The sequence below is a fragment of the Syngnathoides biaculeatus genome, chromosome 6, assembly GCF_019802595.1.
Source record: "Syngnathoides biaculeatus isolate LvHL_M chromosome 6, ASM1980259v1, whole genome shotgun sequence".
In the NCBI taxonomy this organism is placed as follows: Eukaryota; Metazoa; Chordata; class Actinopteri; order Syngnathiformes; family Syngnathidae; genus Syngnathoides; species Syngnathoides biaculeatus.
Genome location: NC_084645.1, coordinates 23,677,205 through 23,699,653, shown reverse-complemented (window position 1 = coordinate 23,699,653; position 22,449 = coordinate 23,677,205). Strand labels below are relative to the sequence as shown.

The following is a 22,449-nucleotide window of genomic DNA, read 5'->3' as shown; positions in this document are numbered from 1 at the left end:
CTGATGCCTTTCGGGTTTCTTTCTGGACGCACGAAAAGGTAGCGCGCAGACACAGAAGGTGGTTTTCACTGCAGTGAGGCGTCATGACCACGGGCATGAATGAATCATCAGAATGAAGAAGAGGAGCCCAGTCCGGCCACAACCTCCTCGGTCACCCGCCCGGCGGCATGCCGACTCGTCGCCATGGCAACAACCCTGCCACCGGCTTGCCACTGCTTTAACACGGTCGTGCCTTGTCTGGCGGGGTCAACGGGTTCATGTTGCTCAACGTGCGCCATCTCTGCTTCGTTGGGGGGGGGGGGGGTGTCATGTATAACCTTAAGCAAGGTGGGACAAGTCAACCAATCGGCTGCGTTAATCGCGTTACTTTGGATCAAGCCCTCGGACCGGTGCGTCCTCTCAACGTCGAGCCACATTTAACTGACTTGATCCTGCCTGCCCTCGTTCTTTCCCTCCACGCTAATCTTAATTCGAGTGGTTACCAAAAAAAAAAAAAAATAGGATTGATTTAACCAAAAACAGCAAAAGAAGAAGATGAATAACCGCAGCGGCGTCGGCACACGCGCAAATGGTGAGGACGGGAATAACGCGCGAGACGTACCTTTGCGGCGGAAGAGAGGTGCAAGACTAGAACCAGGAGAGGAGCGGCGATCGTGCGTGCGCGTGCGTGTGCGTAGACGGGGGAGGAGAGGGAGGTGGAAGGGGGAGGAGGAGGTGGAGACTTGGCAGATGCAGCGTGGCGGCGGTGCGGTGCCCGCGCGCGACGGGATGCGGCAACGGCCGTCCGCAGACAGCCGAGCGTGTGCACGGTGCAGCGCGATGGGGATTGGGGGGGGGGGGGGATTGGGGGGGGGGGGGGCGCATGGCTCAGCATTAACTCACAAGCTGCTGTGCGCGTGCCTGCGGGCGCGCGCGACATCGCAACGGTCGTGCGGTCAATTTCGGTGACGTCACCAGAAGGCCACAAGCCGTAAAGAGATTAGATGGGGTCGGGAAAAGGTTCAGGAAATAAGAACGCTTTGATTGAAAGGTGGGATTCAAAAAAGTCATCATGGTACTCTACAATAAATTCGGTAAAAAAAAAAAAAAAAAAAACCTACAAACCAATACATTTCCATTAATATAGATAAACTCGTAATAATAATATAATTATATTATACTAACGGGACAAGCCGAAAGGAAAATAATACATTATTATAATATAATGCATTCGTTAATGGTTAATTAATTATATAATTACAATATTTTCTATTCAGAATATAATAAAAATAATAATATAATAATTATTATTAGTAGTACTAGTAGTATAGATTTTAAAGGTGAGTAAAAAGCAATAAAGTGAGGTCGAAATTAATAAAATACAGAAGATAATGTAAAAAATAAAGTCAGGAAAAAATTAACAAAATAAATAATGTGAACAATAATAAAGTACAAACTTAAAAGGATTGCGTCAAACATCTATTTTAAACGTGAGTGCGAAGCAATGAAGTTTGTTTTGATAAATAATTACAAGAAATGGATAGTCCGAGTGATCGGGTTAAATTGTGATCGTTTATCTCCCCCCGCCTCCCCCCAAAAAAAACAAAAACATAATCGTGCATACTTTTTGGAAGTGGAATTTCCAGGTTCACCTGCAGTTGCAAGTTGTGGCCGCAAGAGGGGGCAAAACATCCGTAGTTTGCTGACATAAAAGCAAAGCTTGTCAATCTTTTCGGGTCCAAAGAAGACGGAAAAGAATAAAAATAAAACTTAGAATTAACTACCATGTGCACCCCGAAAGGCCAATGGCAATATTCGTTTTCTTCCTCCTTTACAAAAACAATTAATGAGCCGTTTAAGAGAAATAAACTTATGCAAATCATCCATGCAGCCATGCATTTTATATATTAAATATAATAGCTCTATTATATTTGTCATTGATATATATTTTTGAGGCGCTGACAATTCTTTCATGATCAACTAAATACCATAACTAAAGTTGCTTGTATGCATCTCGCGCTTTGTCCCCGGGCGGGCTTCATTGGTCAGTGAATGATTTCAATCTCCAAGCCGCTTATCCTCACAAGGGTCCCAGGAAAGCTGGAGCCTATCCCGGCTAGCTTCGGGCGAAAAGCAAACTACACCCTGAACTTGTGAATGATTTATTTACAAATAATAATAATAATAACTTTGGGTCTCTATTTATGACAGTGACAGGTAAAGTAATTAAATATTTTCCCACAAGATGATAAATAACCTTAGGATCTAGTTTTTGTAAGTTTTTGCTTGACGTTGTGGCATGATTTTTTTTTTTTTTTATAATGTAAAATATGTCCCTTTGGTCAGTAAAGGTTGTTTTTTTTTTTTTTTGAGGGGGGGGGGGAATCTACATTATGTTGCTAAATAAAGTAACCCAAAATATGAGTTCTGTTATGACGCAGGCGATTGCCTAATTTGGGATCAGTCTCAACGCTTTGCATAATTAAACGGCAACTTCAATAATAGATGACGCAATGAGACACTCCGGAAGGATAGCCCCCACGCCCCCACCCCCCTCCCACTCCCAAACTTGACAGAATACCTCGGAAGCAAATTGGAAACACCGTCCATTCCCTACGGAGACATATTTGACTCGTTATCCAATAATGAGCATCACAAAACAACAGCTGGATGCGGCCCGAGAAAAGCAAATTCTTCTTCTGCACCGCGATGGACTCGACTGTCCGCTGCATTTTTATTTAATTTTTTATTTTTTTTTTATGCGAATACGATGAATCCCTTTAAATTAAGCGAGAGCGAAATTTGTTTGCACAGCACCCGCAAGCCTCGGCCACGGCTATAAAAGAGAAAATATTGACAGAGAGAGGACGCCGCGAGTTGTTCCTCGCTCAAAGATGCGCAAAAGTGCTGAGGCGCCCTCCTTGACCCGCCAGGCGATCGATCGGGGGTTACACTTGGAACACGTACTCGTAATTGGATCTTCTTGGCAAATTATTTTTTTATACGGTTGCACAAACGCCAGTTTCTGTCACAAATGTCTACACCCACGCCGCGTTTTGTGAAGCCGTTAAATGGAAGTCAGCGCACAACCGCTGGCATTTCAGGCACCTCAAATTAATTTCTCATGTTCTAGTAGATTTTTTCCATTTTTCTTCTTCTTTTCCTTTCGGCTTGTCCCGTTAGGGGTCGCCAGAGCGTGTCATCTTTTTCCACCTAAGCCCATCTCGTGGATGGTCCTCTCTAGCACCCGCAGTCTTCATGTCCTCCCTCACAACATCCATCAACCTTTTCTTCGGTCTCCCTCTCGCTCTCTTCCCTGGTAGCTCCATCCTTACCACCCCTCCTACCAATTTGCTCACTCTCTCGCCTCTGGACACGTCCAAACCATCCAAGTCTGCTCTCCCGAGCTTAGTCTCCAAAACATCCAACTTTGGCTATTCCCTCTCATGAGCTCATTTCTAATCCTATCCAACCGGTTCACAACGAGCAAGAACCTCAACATCTTCATTTCTGCGTCCCCTCAATCCTCTAAATTCTCACGGTCCTCGTTGTAGTCTTCTTCTTTATGGTCCAATGGAGGCCTCGCTAGTGTTAGCTCGTGGCTATCGTTAGCTTTTTGCTGCTCCAATATAAGCCACGCTGGCTCCAAGCGAGAACCTCAACATCTTAATTTATGCGTCCCTTAAATCCTCACGGTCCTCGTTGTAGTCTTTTTCTTTGTGGTCCAATAAAGGCCTCGCTGGCGTTAGCTCATTGCCAGTTTTAGCTCGTCACTAGCGTTAGCTAGTCGCTGCTCCAACATAAGACGAGCTAGCTCCGAGCGAGAACCTCAACATCTGCGTCCCCTAAATCCTCTAAATCCTCACGATCCTCGTTGTAGTCTTCTTTGTGGTCCAATGTAGGCCTCGCTGGCGTTAGCTCGTTCGTAGTGTTAGCTCGTTGCTAGCGTTAGCTCGTTGCTAGCGTTAGCTCTTCGCTGCTCCAATATAACCCATGCTAGCTCCGAGCGAGAACCTCAATATCTTCATTTCTGCGTCTCCTAAATCCTCGTGATAGTCTTCTTCTTTGTGGCCCAATGTAGGCCTCGCTAGCGTTAGCTCGCCGCTAGTCTTAGCTCGTCATTGGTTATTTAATTTCGCTCAAGTAAGTAATTTTTCGCAGCATTTATTTTTACCAAATTCCTGGAGGTTTTGCGCTAGTAGTGACAGCGGTGACAGACGACGCTGCCGCCATCGTCCTTGATGAGCAGTGCTAACTTTGTGTCCAAAAGTCAGCCTTGGTTTCATCATACCATAGAATATTTTTGCTGTTGCAAAATGTAGCCAGGTTCAGACGCTTGTGTATGCAAGATATCCCAGACCCGAAAAAGCATGTGCGCGCGAGGCGGCCTACAAACTCACTTCTGTCAGGAGCAGTGGGCCAAAATATCGGCGATCCAAAACATTTGACCCAAGCCATACAGCTTAAAAGCAAAAGTACCAAATACTAATGGAGTGTATGTAAACTTCTGTTGTTTAAAAACAATATATATTTAAAAATGTCTAAAATAATCTTCAGGCGGCACGTAGGCTCAGCTGGAAAGTTCTGAGATCCAAGGTTTGATCCCGCACTCACCTGCGTGGAGTTTGCATGTTCTCCCCGTGCCTGTGTGGGTTTTCTCCGGGCACTCCGGTTTCCTCCCACATCCCCAAAACATGCAAGATTAATTGGACACTCTAAATTGTCCCTAGGTGTGATTGAGCCTGCGATTGGCTGGCAACCAGTTCAGGGCGTATTCCGCCTCCTGCCCGTTGACAGCCAGGATAGGCTCCAGCACTCCTGCGACCCTCGTGAGGATAAGCAGCTTAGAAAACGGATGGATGTATAATCTTCACATCATTATTCTGGCATTTCGTGAAGAGAAATCATTTTTGGTAACTGACAGCGAACAGGTAAAGTTTTTAAATTTTGATTTCATGTCACTCAGTGAGAAATAAGACGCGTTTTTTTTTTTTTTATGTACTGTAAACTTCTGGTTTCAACGGTTTCTACCTTACCAACCATCTTTCGTTGCGTTGAATCGATTCACAAATATTGCTCACGCCGGCGCAGTCGTCGTAAACTCTTCACCCGGCTCGTTGCCGCCGGCCACTTGAGCGGTTTACTAGAAAGCGGAAGACGAGGCGACGCGCGCCGAGGTGGAATTAACGTGAGCGGAGGGAGCGGAAAAGCCACTTCGGAAAAAGGTTCAGATCGGGGCCGCCGCGGCGATATGGGGACGGCGAGTACCGCGTAGCGCGTGTAGCGGGAGGTCAGCGCGTCCTGTGACGGACGAGGAAACGCTCAAGAGTGACTGCGGTGTGGTCGAAGAGGTCAAAGAGGTCAGGACAAGGAAGTGTCACGCCTGCAAAACTCGACTGCCTCATCAGCCACATTTCACCGCCACCAGCGGGACAACAGAACGAAACATCATCACCACGACACGCCACTACCGACAAACCTCCCCACGCCATCCACCCAATAATTTCCTTAGCTGCTTATCCTCACAAGGGGAGTGCCGGAGCCTATCCCGCCTGTCAACATGCAGGAGGCGGTTTACACCCTGAACTGGTTGCCAGCCATTCGTAGGCACTCACAATCACACTTAGGGGCAATTTTCAGTGTCCAATTAATGTCACATGTTGTTTTTGGGATGTGGGAGGAAACCGGAGTGCCCGGAGAAAACCCACGCGGCAATGGTGAGAACATGCAAACTCCACGCAGGCGGGTCCGGGATTGAACCCAGGTCCTCGGAACTGTGAGGCCAACGCTTTCCAGCTGATCCACTTTGCCACCCCTACCTACACCCATCCATCAATTTCCTTTGCTGCTTATCCTCACGAGGGTCGCGGGGAGTGCCGGAGCCTATCCCGGCTGTCAATGGGCAGGAGCCGGGGTACACCCTGAACTGGTTGCCAGCCAATCGTAGGCAATCACAATCACACCTAGGGGCAATTTTGAGTGTCCAATTAATGTTGCATGTTTTTGGGATGTGGGAGCAAACCGGAGTGCACGGAGAAAAGCCACGCAGGCATGGGGAAAAGATGCAAACTCCACACAGGCGGGACCGAGATTGAATCCAGGTCCTCGGAACTGTGAGGCCAACGCTTTCCAGCTGATCCACTTTGCCACCCCTACCTACACCCATCCATCAATTTCCTTTGCTGCTTATCCTCACGAGGGTCGCGGGGAGTGCCGGAGCTGTCAATGGGCAGGAGCCGGGGTACACCCTGAACTGGTTGCCAGCCAATCGTAGGCACTCACAATCACACCTAGGGGCAATTTTGAGTGTCCAATTAATGTTGCATGTTGTTTTTGGGATGTGGGAGGAAACCGCAGTACCCGGAGAAAACCCACGCAGGCATGGGGAAAAGATGCAAACTCCACACAGGCGGGACCGAGATTGAATCCAGGTCCTCGGAACTGTGAGTCCAATCCTTTCCAGCTGATCCACCTTGACGCCCCCACTACACCCATCCATCCAATTTCTTTGCTGCTTATCCTCACGAGGGTCGCGGGGAGTACGGGCAGGAAGCGAGCTACACCCTGAACTGGTTGCCAGCCAATCGCAGGGCACATGGAGACATACAGCCGCACTCACAATCACACCTACGGCCAATTTAGTGTCCAATGAATTTCCATGCAAACTCCACACAGGGAGGGCGGGGATTGAACCCGGGACCTCAGAACTGTGAGACCAACGCTTTACCAGCTGAGTCACCATGCCGCCCCTACCTACACCATTCAATCAATTATTTTTGTGTTTTTATTAAACCCATCTTTTCATAGTAAAATACTAAAATAGCAGAAGAAGTAATTGATAGAAGGAAGAATGAGCAGCGTCGACATTAATAAACAAGGCTTCAATATTTATTGCATCGCAAACATTTGTCAGGGTAACGACCGAGAGTAGTGAATCAGAGTCCATCTGTCAATATTCAACCTCCAGTTACACACACACACACACACACACACACACACAAATAATAATGCCAAGTGTATTTTTATGTGTCACGCTTGCATACTGATGAGTGCACATCGTGACCAACATGTTGTCCGTGGCCAGCTGCGACGACTGAAACAAAAACCCCTCGTGTCGCGCGTGTCGAAATATTGATTTCCTTGTTAAATAAAGCACGGCGCAGACATTTTTTTGTGGGGAAAGCGCAGCGGATATCGGTAAAAGTCTCCAGGAAAGGCGATCCGAGACTAGTCTGTACATTTGGGCGCTCTCTAGCAAATGCGATAGCGCTTGTTCTTGAATTCAGCGTATCTACGTACCTACGTATCGAGCGACTTAAAGGTCAAGTGTCATGAAATGGATGATTTTTAGGATGTTATTCATGGAAAAAACGTCAGCCGGTATGGACCCATCCATTTTTTTTCCCACCACAAAACATGATTTTGACGTATATGGCTTTTTGTAACTCCCGCCATGAAAATCCTCTCCAGGGATTGGTTTTTGAGAAGAACCAGGAAGTGACGTACAGGGCAGGAGCATCCTCCAGCGGATTCGCTTGTTTCCATTAGTTTTTAGCTGCGGGAAGCTAGCTCGTTGTTCCTTCGTGTTAGCCAAAATGCCCGCTGGTTGCATTGCTGGACGTTGCTTGAACACTCGGGATGGATGGATTTACCCTTCATAAGTTTCCAAGAGACCCGGTTGGAACCCACAAAGCTCTCGGTCTTTGCACCCATACAATCCATTTTCCACGAGAACCGAACAATGTCCGGCAATGCGACGAGCCGGCGTTTTGGCTAACACGAAGGAACAACGAGATAGCTTCCCGCAGGTAAAAACTAATGGAAACAAACGAGTCCACATGATGGCAGTCCTGACATGTAGCTCACTTCCTGCTCCTTCTCAAAAACAAAACCCTCGAGATGATTTTCAAGGCGGGAGTTACAAAAAACTGTATACGTCAAAATCATGTTTTGTGGTGGTTTTTTTCATTAATAACATACTAAAAATCATGCATTTCATGACAGTGGCCCTTTAAAGAAGTACAAGCAGTATCCACCATGCCCACCCTATGACTTAACGTCTTACAAACCTACCTACCAACCTTCTGTGGGCAATTTTTTTTTTTTTTTCGTTACTGAATTTTGCAAATATACTGTAGCAACTTAAAATAAACTACGGTAACTCCCATTTGGTACGTACATACGCCGGAGCTGTGTAAAAGCCGCAAGTGCTCACATTGAAACACGAGATATTTACAAAGAAAGATCAGAGAGAAAGAGATAGAGAAAGATCACACAAATGATCCGTATCGCCGCGTAAACCGCAGGGTTGAAAGCGTGTGAAAAAAGTCGCGGTTTATAGGTCGGAAATTACGGTACATGACGGGATTTGAGGCGACATTACCAAAAGTTGCCTAACAACTACTAACAACGCTTTTTATATCGCTTCAGTCACAACGTCCAATAACGTCGACGCAGAATGACTGACGGAACGCCGGAAAATGGATTTTAGCCGCACGGGGAGATTGCCGGATCGTGGGGGACATTTAACGACGAGAACCTCATTAGACGGTTTTGTTCTGACCTTTCAAAAATGTCGACTGTGCTCCACGCGGTCCAAGAAATGTTGTTATTATTCTATCGTCATTATGTAAACAGGCTCATCGCGATGATTCATCCAACTTCCGACAACGCAACTGACAAAAATTCATTCGATATATATTCATTATTACTGGCCACTGTAATGTTATGCAAAGGTTGAAAAAAACTACTCCTTAAATAATGAGTTACATAAATTTCATTTCACATAAGTTCAATAATATCATATAATAAGAACAATCATAATATCATTGTTTAGGGTAGGAAAAAAAAAAACTCCTAAAAGATTAATTCAAATGCAACTGAACTGTATTTAAATGTATTCTACTGGATTGAAATAATTATAATAAGTCCCCCAAAAGTTATGAAACAGTAGACATAATTTGGACATTTAATTCAGCGATTGTTCCCTTACCACTAGAGGGGGCCAAAGAAGCGTTCAATTGTCACCTTCTGACCAACATGGCGGCCTTCCCGTTCGTGCTTTTCAGGCTCGTGCGAGACGCGACTGACGAGCCTGAGACAAACTTCGCTCCTTTGGCGACCGTTCGGCATCAATCGGCCCAGCCTCGCCAGAACGATTACGTCTCAAAGGTCAGAGGCAAAGCCGAAAGGAATTGTGCTAAAGCGGCATTAGGAAAAGCGAAGATATGCGAGCCGAGGTAAGAGGCTAAAACCTCGGATTGTTCCAATTTTAGCGGTAAAAATACTTTAATGCGCTGAAACTAAATGACGTGCGGAAGCAGGTTTTTCCTCTCTTTACGTCCTGATAAGGACGAATTAGAGAAAGTTCCCCGAGACGCTGACGCGGACCACAATAGCGCTTGGTCATTGAAAAACTTTTGAGACGCACTCAGAGACTTATTACGGGAATCGTTTCGACAAAACGTTTGCAGGGGAGCGACTGCTCGCTCAACTTTGGGAAGCTTTAATGCTGCGTCACACAAGTCAAAGTAGCCTGGAAAGTTTTTTTTTGTAACCCTATAGATAACTGGAAAAGGGAAACAAAGCGCATATAAATAAATATATATACATACAGTATTAGAATATAGAATATAGATAAGAATATAAATATAAAATATAATATATATATATGTGTGTGTGTGTCTGTGCATATACACATACACACAGAGGAAAATGAAAATTTGTAACAATATATATATATATATGTATATAATATAAATATATCGTATTAGAATATAGAATATATATGAGAATATAAATCTATAATATAATAAAAAAATATACAAATATATAACAAAATACACAAAATATTGGAGGATTTCCATTTCAAAGCTGAAAATCTAAAATAATTTTACAGAATAAGGAACCAGTTTTAAATTTCATTTATACATTTTAAAATCTATCTATCTATCTATCTATCTATACACACATATATATATATATATAGATACACACACACATATACTGTATATATACATATACACACACACACACAGGAAAATGAAAATTTATAACTATATACATATAAATATATATTTACAATATAGACTAAAAGAATATAAATACAATCTCTCTCTCTCTCTCTCTCTCCTCTCTCTCTCTCTCTCTCTCTCTCTTCTCTCTCTCTCTCTCTCTCTCTCTCTCTATATATATATATCTATATATATATATATATATTATATATATATATATATATATATTATATATATATATATATAATATATATATATATATACACACACACATTTAAAGAAAATATGGGAGGGTTTCTATTCAAAAGCTGAAAATCTAAAATAATTTTATAGAATGAAGAATCATTTTTAAATTTCATTTATAAATTCTAAAATATACGAGATATATATATACACACACACACACACATACACATACACACACATACAGGAAGGAACAAAATATATATACAGAACAGATAAAATTTGTACTAAGATGTAAAGAGAAAAAAAAAATCATCACAAACTTAATTTTGTGTTTAACTAAAAAAAAAAAGATTAATTCAAACAGTGAGAAACCATCTCGTTTAAATATACCAATATATGTATTCCTTTACATTTCTTTGATTAAAACATACATAACAATTATGTATTATAAATACTATCATATATGATTTCAAAATAATGTAGAACAATAATTTACAGGGCTCATGTGCCATAGTTTAACCGCAGAGTGTGTTGATTTCATTAATGTTCAATGAGCGCGACTGTAATTTCGGGGTGGAAAAGTTTTCTTGACCGAAGGTCACCGGCAGAGCAGTTGAAAGTGTTTTCCCGAGCGAACGAGAGGGAGCAACTTCAATCGATACGACCTTTGAAGAAGTCGAAAGCAAACTAAGGGCCCCCCCCCCCCCCCCCCACCCATCCCAGCTCCCGGTCTCAGCACCAAATGCAGTCGGCCCGTGGACGACCGCGCATATTTTTTTTTCCCCCCACAGCTGACACGTTTGCCTCTCCTCTCATCTATTTCCGCCCACCTCCCTCCTTTGAAATGCGATTGATCGACCTTGCGCGCTAATCAATTGCGGCGGCCCGCAACCTTCCTCCCGCGGCGTTTGTGGCCTTCATTTCATCGGCAGGTCTTCTCACCCTCCAAATCTACACCTGCGTTACTTATGTATTGTTACGACATCTCATTTAAGGGAGAAAATCTACTGTATAGCCGTTTTCTTTAATATCCTTTGGAATAAATCAAAACAAAAATCACATTTCCAATATTTCCAATTATTCCCAATGGGCAAGCGCACCGCATCACACAGTGAGATGTTTCTAATATTTCGACCCGGCTCAAAGTCAACTCGGAATTGCGAACGTTTTTTACGTCACGCCCGATCTTGCCCAAAGTTCCCGTCGAGAGCCAAACGCGCGCCGCCACTCTGCACTGACCTTTGACATCCGAGGAAAAATGGGCGGAGTGACGAGTTATGAACTGCTGCAGCTGAAGTTCCAGGTCGCACCGCTTGATGTCCACATCCCAAGATCGGACTCCTGCGACGGGGAGGAAAGGGAGAAGGTTTCATCCCTGTTGCAATCCACATTTTTTTATTAATTTTATTTTGGCGTCTCATCCTAAAAAAATGGATTCCCTGGGTGAGCGCAGGAAGTGAGATTATGTTTCCCTGGCGCTTTTCGTGTTTTGACCTTAAAATGTTCCCTCACAGTCTGTTCCTCCGAATGCTGACTCACTCCCAGCTCACCAGCTCCAATAACGTCGTCACATGACCGGGGAGAAAATTAACACCTTTGGGAATGATAACAACAACAGCAATTATAATGACAAAAGAGAAGCTCCGAGGTTGGGGGTTCCAATCCGGCTTTAACGCCACTTTATCTGCGATTTGTCAAGTGGAGGAACCACCATTTTTAAATGTGTCCTCTGGAGGTCACACTCATCCACTAAATGATAATAATAATAATAATAACAACACTAAAATAAATGCCTACTGTAAAAAGATTTGAAGACACGGAATATTGCAAAATGTCAATCAAAATCAAAAGAGGCGAATTTAGTGGAAGCCATTTTTTGTTTTTGTTCTTGCAACTTTATTTATTTTTCACGTTTGATGACCGCATCCTCTTTCTGAAAGGATGAGTTTTCCAGATGGATGTAAAAATGCACATGAATTTGACTTTAAAAAGTCATAATTGTTCCATAAAAATACAGAGATACAAAAACCTTACTGTTTATATGTAGATCTACTTTTAACTGTAAATTGCGCGTGTAAACAGATAAACAGATTCAATTAAAATTATTAGATTTGAAACAAGATAAGCCTTTTTTTTTTCTACAGAAGGAACTCGTTACGGCGGGTCAGCTGGAAAGCGTTGGCCTCATAGTTCTGAGATCCAGGGTTTGAACCCAGAACCGTTTGTGTGGAGTTTGCATGTTCTCCCCATGTGTGTGTGTGTGTGTTGTGTGTGTGTGTGTGTGAGTTTTCTCCGGCGACTCCGGTTTCTTCCCACATCCCCAAAACACGCAACATGAATTGGACACTCTAAATTGCCCATAGGTGTGATTGTGAGTGCGGCTGTTTGTCTCCATGTGCCCTGTGATCGGCTGGCGACCAGTTGAGCTTGTACCCCGCCTCCTGCCCATTGATGGCTGGGACAGGCTTCCAGCACTCCCTGCGACCCTTGTGAGGATAAGTGGTGAAGAAAATGGATGGATCAATGATCGAGAATCATATTGAGGTAAATGTGTCCGCTGAACTAAAGGGGTTTGACACCCCTGCAGCGTACACAATTACCAGTCACGAAACCAGGAGCAAGGACAGTCCACGCTAAAACCGTCCAACATTGTCCGAAATGATCATTTCATGACATTTGGCCCGTTTTCTCAACTGGTCCTGAATTCAAAGTGTTTGTTGACGACCAGAATGCTTGCGCTTATGTTTCCGCGTGGCGTCATGGCGAAAAGGTCTTTTCAGTGATGAGTCTGCAGTGCTAGCGGCCGCTTGCGGGCCAACGACGTGACAACCCCCCCTACGCAGTTAACAAGTGATGAACGGGTGGGCCACACCGAGGAAGATGTAGGCGGACAAACTGAACCAGCCCACTGATTTTCTCCTTCAAACTGCTAGGAAACCAATGTCAATTGATCATTGCTGGACGTAATGAAGTTTGCTGGCGCCACCTACGGGCGATAGCTAAAATTTCCTGCTCGCAGGCTGCTATCAAAGAAAAACAGAGATTGCTTCTTTCGGTTTGTCCCATTAGGGGTCGCTACAGCAAAACGCTCGTACCTCTTTGGTGCAGTTAGAGGCCCTTCTGATGCAACCCCTCACGGGCAGTAGAGGCCCCAGTGGGATACCAACTCACGACCGCTGGTTTACCAAACCGACGCTTTGACTACTGAGTTATGAAAGAAAAACAAACTCGCAAGTCAAGGCACTCTTATCCCAAGGCGTCATTTTTAATTGGTTATGGAGATGCTCCAGAATTGAGGATATTTTCTGCTGCCCTGCATGAAAGTTCAAATAATCCATACCCAAAATATGCAAAACATGTAATGACACATCTTTCTTGCACCTTTTAAATCGGCCGGCCGGTTATTTTCTCTTGTCCGTCCCCAAATTACACATCAAATAGAAAAAAAAAATGAAGTGTGAATCGTTTTTTTTTTTTTTTTTTTTTTTTTTTTGGGAGGGGGTGTTTATTTGTTTTGCTCCATCTGCCTTGTAATTGTAAAAACATTGTTTCATTGCGGGGGTATTTTAAATAGTAAAACAATTATGCTTTGAAGTTGCCGCTCAGCATAAATATAACCCTTTATTAAAATATTTTTAAGCCATCTGGAGGAAGAGGGAATAAAGCGAGCAACATGACTTAGCAGAAATAACATCAGGAAATCAAATATACTTTAGGTAGGCCGTTTCATCCATTTTTCTTATTCTTTCAAAGTTTCCTAAGAGTGTTGTTCACATTATTTGATCGTCTTCATGATTCAGACGAATTTGGATTCTAAATATGTGAAATGGGTCATTTGTGAGTGCACGCGAGCAGTGGTGCAACGCTGCGTCAGTATTTACAGTAGCTTTGGGATGACGCGCAAACATTTGCATAAGTCCAACACTTTTCCACGCGCTGACAGGAGAGTCGCGCACTCACCGGCCTCGATGTGAGCTCGGGCGGCGTCCAGCTGCTGCTCGCTGCCGATGTCGCCGATGACGACCAGCGCGTAGTGGCCGGCCCGGTTGAACGGCGGCCCGTGTCGCCGGCTCCCTCCGCCTCGGTACCGTAGCAGCTCCTCAAAGGCGGGCGGCCGCGCGCGCGATCCCCCCTCGTCCTCCTCCACCGGCGGGAGGGCACCCCGCGCCGGCATCTCCATGGCAACACGCCTCGGGGATGACTCCGTCATCGCCATGACGACCGGCCTTGTGCAGGCGGGCGATGGCGAACGCGGTGTGGAGGCGGCGGAGGTGTGAGAGGATGCTGAGTAAGCAATGAGGGAAAGAGAGAGAGGAATTATGAAGTGAGAGGAGGAGGAGGAGGAGGAGGAGGGGAGAAGCAGAGGGAGGGGGGGGGGCAGCCGGAGAGATATGAAGTGGAGGGAGGAATCATGAGGGAATGGGTAAGGGGGGGGGGATAAAGGCTGCACTGAGGGGGATCGGGAGGGGGGTTTGTGACAGAGAAAGGGGCAAGATAATGAAAGGGTGGGGGGATTGGGAGTTAGAGTGAGGAAGACAAAGGAGAAGACAGAGGGCGGGAGAGGTACAGAGAGGGCAAAAGGGGAGGGGGAGCAGGAGAGAGGGGGGAGGAATGGAGGGAGTGAATGTAAAAGGGGAGAGAGAGCGAGATTGATGGAAAGGGAGAAGAGAGTGAGGGTAAAGAGAGGGTGAGATGGGGAGAAAAAGAAAGGTAGAGGGTGAGAGAGAGAGAGAGAGAGAGGAGGATTTACAAAAGTTTGCAGCGACGCTTTCAAAGTATCGGAACAGGGTACAAACTTGAAGGCCCCCCCAACCCACCCATCGTCAAGGCCAGGGAAGCACACGGCGGTGTGTGTCCAGATTTGGGATTTTGCCAGCCGGTAACCGGTTGGAACCGACATCCATTTTCATGGTCATAACTCCGTAAGCGAATTATAAACATTTAAAAAAAAAATAAAATAAATCAATACACAAAGGAAACACAATACATGTACGTGTGTGGGCAAACAAGTCTGGTGTAGTATCAAGACTGACCTGTGGGGGGCGGCATGGTCCCACCGGGCATCCACACTGCGGGAGAGTTCTGTACAGCAGTCCTCGTTTTACAAACTACTGTACCTGAACCCTGATACACTTTCAAACGACAGTCATAAAAATAAACTTCATTTCGTAAATCAAGTTACTTCCACACCTGAAGGTGGCGAATGCACAAAACGGATGGTGCCATCTGGTGGACAACCTCATTGCTTGCAACTTTTACATGAACTCCCACCATAAGCATACTTGTACACTTATGAATCTTTGTACTGTACGTACACTGTCCAGTATCTGCATAAGGCATTAGAGACAAAACCTAGAGGTGTGGATGATAGTTTTACAGAATTTTTGGGGGTGGATGATGTGTCAAATTTAGAGTTTAAACAAAAAGGAGCTCATCTTCGCTCAATCTAGTCGAACAGGGTAAAAAAAAAGTACTGTACATAAAGTACATCATATTTAATACAGACATGGATTGAGAGCAAAGCATTTTATTTTTAGATGCTACATTAAATCTTTTCATACCAAAGGCACTGACGTCTCCAAACACAATATGAATTGAGAACAAAAAAAAAACCCAAACATATTGTATAACCATTTGGATGCTGGATCAAATTTTAAATTAGTTATAATCCATCATCATCTGCAGCACAAACCTGATTCATCCACAATTAAAGAGGTGATACATCCCATAAAAAACACTTGGAAGCGGACTGAAAATTAATATGCTTGCACAAATCGTTTTGCTTTTAGAATTTGGATGAAAAAGCGCAAACGACAAAGGTTTGAGATTTGAATTCATCGTTTCATTAAACTTATGAGTGATTTTGTCAATTTCTACCAGGACTTTTCTATTACAAACCCGAGGGGATCAAAGTGTAATTAATAACAAAAGACTCAGATTTTATTATGTCTTAATTAATTGATGCAACACTGAAATAATACCCTGAGGAAACTAATCGTGCGTGGTGCTGAATGAAGGATCTGAATTGCAGGTTTTTTTTTTCATCATTATATTCAAAGCTTGAGATCATTTACTCAAAAAGATGTTTTTTGTTTCAGAACAAAAATAAAATCAGAACTTTATAAGACCGTATTTCTACAAAAAAAAAAAAAAAAAAGTGGTCATGGGTATTTATCGACTTAACTGCAGACGGGGGAAGGTGTCCACTGGGCCAAACATTTTTGGAGCAATACTAAACAGCAGTAGATTGACTCTTATTTAAAAGATGCCCAAAAAGGGTGTGCACACTTGTGCAACCACATTATCTCACAAATTTATTTTCAATTCTTATTTCAAAAAAGTTTATTTTTTTCCCCCCCTAATTGAGTTCTTCTTCAATTCTTCACAGATGAAACAATTTTGAAATTATTTATTTTGGTCTCTTTTTATATCACAAAAACCTGCCATCTGAACAGAGGTGTGTAGACTTTTCATATGCAAGTTTTTTTTTTTTTTTCAAGTCGATGACGCAGAGGGAAGACTGTTTGAGGAATGTGTTATTGGAATGGATCTACTTCATATTTTTCCCCCTCAGCACTTGTGCGAATGTCACTTTTCCTTGGTTTTAACAAAACCTAAATGTTAAATTGCCAAACAATGGCGCAAAAAAGAAAAATTATGGTTGCAAAGAATCTCACACACGCAGGGAAAAAAAAAATATGCCACAGACGCTTTACATCAAAGAGCGTTGGCAAAAAGTGCACACAAAATATACACAGCCGAGACAAAAGTGAAATGAGCCATCAGTCAACGTCTCTCCATACTTCACCCACAATGCACCTGGTGTGGTTGTCGTCCCTCCCTAGATGATGTCATCTGTGGCCGTGGTGGTGGGTGTCTTGTATGAGTGCAGCCTCACCTTGCTCAAGGTCAACACGTTAACAAAACTCAACGGCCAACCTGCTAACGTGAAGACCTTGACCTGAACGCTCAGCCCCGCGTGGGCTAGTTGTTCGCCTGGAACGTTCCCTGCGCCGCCGAGGACGCCGCGCTGGCGGCGGCGCTTTGGAATGTTTTGTTGGTGAAGATCCCCTGCGAGAACTCCTGCTGGGCCTTGTGGAAGCTGGCGCCAGTCCGACGGTACATGCCGTGAACCTGCGTAAAGCGAGACAGACGCTAGTCCCGTGGCTCGCGTGGGTTTCGATGAAGCGGGACGTCTGAAATGTCACGATGATCGCAAACCGGGAAAAATTATAATCCAATGCCGCTCAAAGTCGAGACCGGATTGTCAGACTACACAAAGGTACCACAAGTTACGAGTGTTTTAAGTACAAGGTGTGATCTGACCATGATTTGACTTCAATACAAAACAAAATTATGCCATTGGAAAGCTGCATAACTGTAAACAAGAAAGATTTACCATGCACGATTACGAGCCAGCACTAAGGGGTGCAAATGAAATGGATTTAGGGCAGCATAAAAGTAAAAATTATGTCAACGAAGTTTGCTTTTGCAGCACTCAACAATCGATAAGATAATGCAATCACTCGTATTTGAAAAATGTACGGGTGTGGTCAGCCATGCCCGCAGATATAAAGTTGCGGGTGTGTGTTCTGTTTGTAATTATGAGTGTACCCCTTTAAGAGGGCAGGGGGGCGATGTCAGGTAAACTAGGAAGTAGAAGAGGGCTTAGCAGCAGCTCCACTGATCTTAAAAAAGAAAAGACTGGATGGCTCATTGGCCACCAAAACTGAAGTCACCATCCGCCATCTTGATACTCCCAAAACAAGCATGCCGACCTGTGCAGCGACTGCGTTCATCACCTGTTTCGTGATTTCTGTGAGAAAACCTTCCACAGGTAAGTTAGAAAGATTTACTTTGACACGGTTCAAGTGTTTGTAAAGGTTTTTTTTTTTTTTTTATTATTTTCTGATCATCTTAATTCACTTGAACAAATTTTTGTTGATGCTTGTTGTTGTTCACAGTTCACTCTCTGCTTCACTTTTATAGGCCGACGGTTTTCACGAAAAAGCGATGTCAATATTTTCCCAAAACTCCATCAGTGGATAAGCAAGAAAACACATTATCTGTGAAACTTTTGATGAATTTCATAATACAGAACTCTGCAAATTGAATCAGATTTTCAAATGCGAGGAAACATGTTTAAATTTTCTGTCTGAAATAGGACGTTGCAGAGACAACTAACGCTTTTCGCTTGTATTTTCCCACTGCAAATAAAAAAATTATATTGAACTGAAAATTAATGTTTTTATGACAATAAATACTTAGTTTTTTGCTATGTTATGACATATTTTGGGAAAAGTTAATATTTCACAGAAATTGGACCCCAGGTAATATGCAAGGTTTCTTGGTAGTTAGTTACGGTGTTATACGTCTTTCCTTTGCGCGTCGCCTTTTTTTTGCTTACCAAGTCGAATTAAAAATCCTTCATGTTACCAGAACTGACACAAACATCAAGCTCACACGACCAGTTTTAATTCTACATGCCAAACCTTGAGGAAAAACCCCGCCATAATCCAACCTGTGAACCATGTCCTCCACAAGTTTTGGGAGTACCAAGATGGCGGCCAACTGGCTTCACCCAATTGACATACCACTCGATGTGTATGCGCTATCCAGTCTTTGTTTTTTTTTTTTTTGTTTTGTTTTTTTTTAAAGATCAGGGGCAGCAAATCCTTGTTAGAGACCGTTTGCTTTCGTGTTGAAAAAAAATAAATGAAGACGTCAGGGTGTGGTTCGCGGCGCTGGATCGGTTTTCATGTGTGCTGAGAGTGTGCGACAAGTGCGCAGTTTCAAGGGAACATTGGTCAAGACCACATAAAATAAGCGACGTCATTCAATATCGATGTATTTTGACTGGTAACAAATTTTACGCGCGTTATTTTTGGTGCTCGACTGTGCAGATTTGCGAGTGCGATGGCGCATACGTGCCCGTCAAATCACAGTGACTGGATAATGTATATAAGATTTAAAAAAAACGTTTTTTTAATATCATATAGCTCAATAAAGGTGTCACTTTTAGCAAAAACTGTAAAGCATAATGACACTTCTTACCATCTTGAGGAGGATGACGGACATGACGGCGCAGATGGTGAAGAGGATGGCCACGATGATCATGATGGCGCCGACCGGTTTGGATGACTTGATGACCGAGAAGGCGGCGATCCAACCGCTGCGGCCGACAAGAACCGTTAGTAAGACACCGTTATGAACAGTGAACGCTCCAAAAAGGTGGAATGGACCCAAAAAAGAAGAACGGTTTGGACTTCAAGCAAAATTTAGTGGCCTGAAACAGATTGTGTTCATTTTTGCCATCTAGTCGAGAGTCAAGTTGAAGGGTAGAAAAGAAGAATGAAAGGTTGAGGCGTTACAAGAAGAGCCGGAGAGAGGGTTTAATAGGATTTGTTGTCGTCCAGAACAACAACTATCTAAAAAAAAAATTCTAAAATAATAATAATAATAATAATAATTTGGGAATTTCAGAGGCTTTTTTTGTTTGGTTTTCAAATATCAGTACCTTTGTAGAGTGTGTTGAAGAAAGATCCGAAAAGGATAAAGAAACATTTTATTCTTTTATCTCCATCCCCAGATAAGTAACAAACAGGATGTATTTCTACAAAAAAAAAAAAAAAAAAAAAAGAAGAAGATCACCAAGCAAATTAAAGTGGCGCTCTTTTGAGAAATAATGACACGTATCTCAGGTCACGCGTCGTATATTTCCCTTTTCAGCTTCATCTGTAGCGTAAACTATGGAAGTAAATTCGTGCCACCAGGATTTGAATTTCAGATGTTTTGAGGTCCCGGGTTCAATCCCGGCCACGCCTGTGTGGTGTTTGCATGTTCTCCCCGTGCCTGCGTGGGTTTTCTCCGGGCACTCCAGTTTCGTCCCCCATTTCAAAAACATGCAACATTAATTGGACACTCTAAATTTCCTGTAGGTGTGATTGTGAGTGTTGTCCGTTTCCATGTGCCCTGCGATTGGCTGGCAACCAGTTCAGGGTGTACCCCGCCTCCTGCCCGTTGACAGCTGGGATAGGCTCCAGCACTCCCCATGACCCTCGTGAGGATAAGCGGTGAAGAAAATGTATGGATGGATGTAAAGTGATCCCATTTTCAACAGTTGCTACAATTCACTGTCTGAAATTCACCGCCTGTGCCACCAGGCAGGGTTACTTCAGGTCAGAACCAAACAGCCAGCCAATCGCAGTTCCTTTTCAGTTTCTTAGTATGTGACGTCACGTGAGTAAGAAAGCGTAACTGCGATTGGCTGGGTGTTCGGTTCTGACCTGAAGTAACCCTGCCTCGTGGGACGGACGGTGAATTTTAGACACCAAATTGTAGCCGGTTGAATTTAAGACAGCGAATTGTAGCAACTATTAAAAATGTGATTACTTTACATTTCAAATTCAAATCCTGGTGGCACTAATTTACTTCCATAGTTAACACCGAAAGTGTAGTAACTGCAATCCATTTTGCTGAAAAATCCAGTCCAGTCCCAATGCAACAGCTTCTATTTCCAACTAAAAGTTCATATGGACGTTTTTAGTGCTCCATCTCCAAAACAACTAATTTACACACACTTGCAGGCTTCAGTCGACTTCCTCCTAAATAACAGATAACGCACCTCATTTTAAAAAATATTATAACAGCATCTGTCACGTTAGCAACTTGTATCCTTTTTGTTGTTGTTTTTTTCCCATTAAATGTGTGTGTGTGAATTGAACGGGGTCATTCACTTACAGTAAGAAAGGCAGCGGAGAGGCTGAAGGATGCAAAGTCTCAGCAATTGGGAAAGGAAGAAGAGAAGAGTGCAACTTAGCGCACAAGAATACTGAGAATAAGATAACAACAAACTACAAAAAAAAAAAAAAAAAAAAAAAAACAGGCAACAAATAAAATATGGATGTGCTCTTAAGGAACCGAACTTGAACCGAGTTTCTTGCTACTGTAAATAATCTGTTTACACCACACAAGTGGGACTAACCCAGCAATTGACCCCTCCGTGGATATTGCGCAATCTGCGTCACTGACCAATCAGAGGCCAGAGATCTGCATAAACCAAAGCCCGTTTTTGCTCCCGCCATTTTCTCAGACAACATTGCATGGTCCAGTATAGGTTTTGTTCGCGTTTTATCGCGTATTTGGGTTATTTAACAAAAAATATGGTTAAGAGGTGTAGTCACGGACTTTGTAATAGTGACGACAGGTATCCTGAAAGGCTAGTTGGTGGAGTTCGATTAGGTACCCTTTCCAAAACCGAAGACCCAGTACGAAAAATGCCTTCGATGGATCAAACTTTGTGGAAGACCGCATCGTCAACTAAATCCATCTAATATCAACCGGAACACATATGTTTGCACGAAGGTATGCCCGATATTTGATTTTTAATACACGTCTCGTATAAATGAATGAGACATTCTCCGCGAGCATAACACCGCTACGTGTGAACGATTGACACACTTATTCTTTGTTGAGCGATATTTAGCGATGATCAGACTGCACAAACGTGTCGCTTTCTTGCTGGGTCGTGGCCGAAGCTTAACCAGACTGTGTTTGCACGAAGATATGCCCTAAATTTTATTTTTAATACACGTCTCGTATAAATGAATGAGACGTTCTTCGCTAGCATAACATTGCTACGTGTGAATGATTGAATGAAATCAGAAGCATGGCGTCTGTCTCAGTTAACAATGTATTGTATTGTATTTGCCATTTTTTACGAATTGTTTGTCTTACGTCAGCGCACGTGGCGTGACGTCACTTCAGGAGGCGTGGTTAAGTGCCCTGTACGGCGGGGTCAATTATACGTTCATATCTCTTTTTTGGCAAGGACAAAATAATAGCACCGCCGCTGATTGTAAACAGGAAAAGTGTGATGACAAAAGAACAGAAAATGGAACTTGCATGTATGGTATGAATTCTACTGACTCAACTATGCACCTCACAATTATGAATTCCAATAATACCTAGACAAAAATCTTTCTGTTCTCTCCCTGCTACTGTATACGTCAGGGGTGTCCAACTCATTGTCGGCACGGTTTCCCTCGGAGGGCCGTTGTGACTGCGAAACCAGAAAAATCTTTTAACTCCCTCGTCATAAACTAGTTTTGCAATCAGAAATCGAGGCTAATGGATTTCTCAACTATTGTTGATGTTTGGTAACACAAACATGCTTGCAATAACGCAATATCATCATTTATATCACATGGCAATTTAAAATTTTTATAAAAAAATTTTAACAAAAATGGGAGTTGATACAGATGATGTGCCA

General features: G+C 43.3%; 2 protein-coding genes across 3 annotated transcripts in view; both read right to left on the bottom strand.

Annotated features, from left to right (window-relative positions):
• LOC133502320 (microtubule-associated protein 1A-like) overlaps positions 1-14,244 on the bottom strand; it is a 44,794-nt gene extending 30,550 nt beyond the window's left edge. Inside the window, 2 exon segments of the mRNA XM_061822985.1 lie at positions 11,418-11,519; positions 14,139-14,244. The gene's annotated coding sequence lies outside the window, so the exon portion shown is untranslated.
• A 1,384-nt stretch (positions 14,245-15,628) lies between these two features.
• Positions 15,629-22,449, bottom strand: part of scamp2 (secretory carrier membrane protein 2) — a 22,426-nt gene continuing 15,605 nt past the window's right edge. For both annotated transcript variants that reach the window (XM_061821459.1, XM_061821458.1), the window contains exons 8-9: positions 19,233-19,350; positions 15,629-17,312 (exon numbers count right to left, since the gene is read on the bottom strand). In XM_061821459.1, the coding sequence (XP_061677443.1) occupies positions 17,163-17,312; positions 19,233-19,350 (268 nt within the window). In that variant the 3' untranslated portion in view covers positions 15,629-17,162. The remainder of the gene's footprint in view (positions 17,313-19,232; positions 19,351-22,449) is intronic.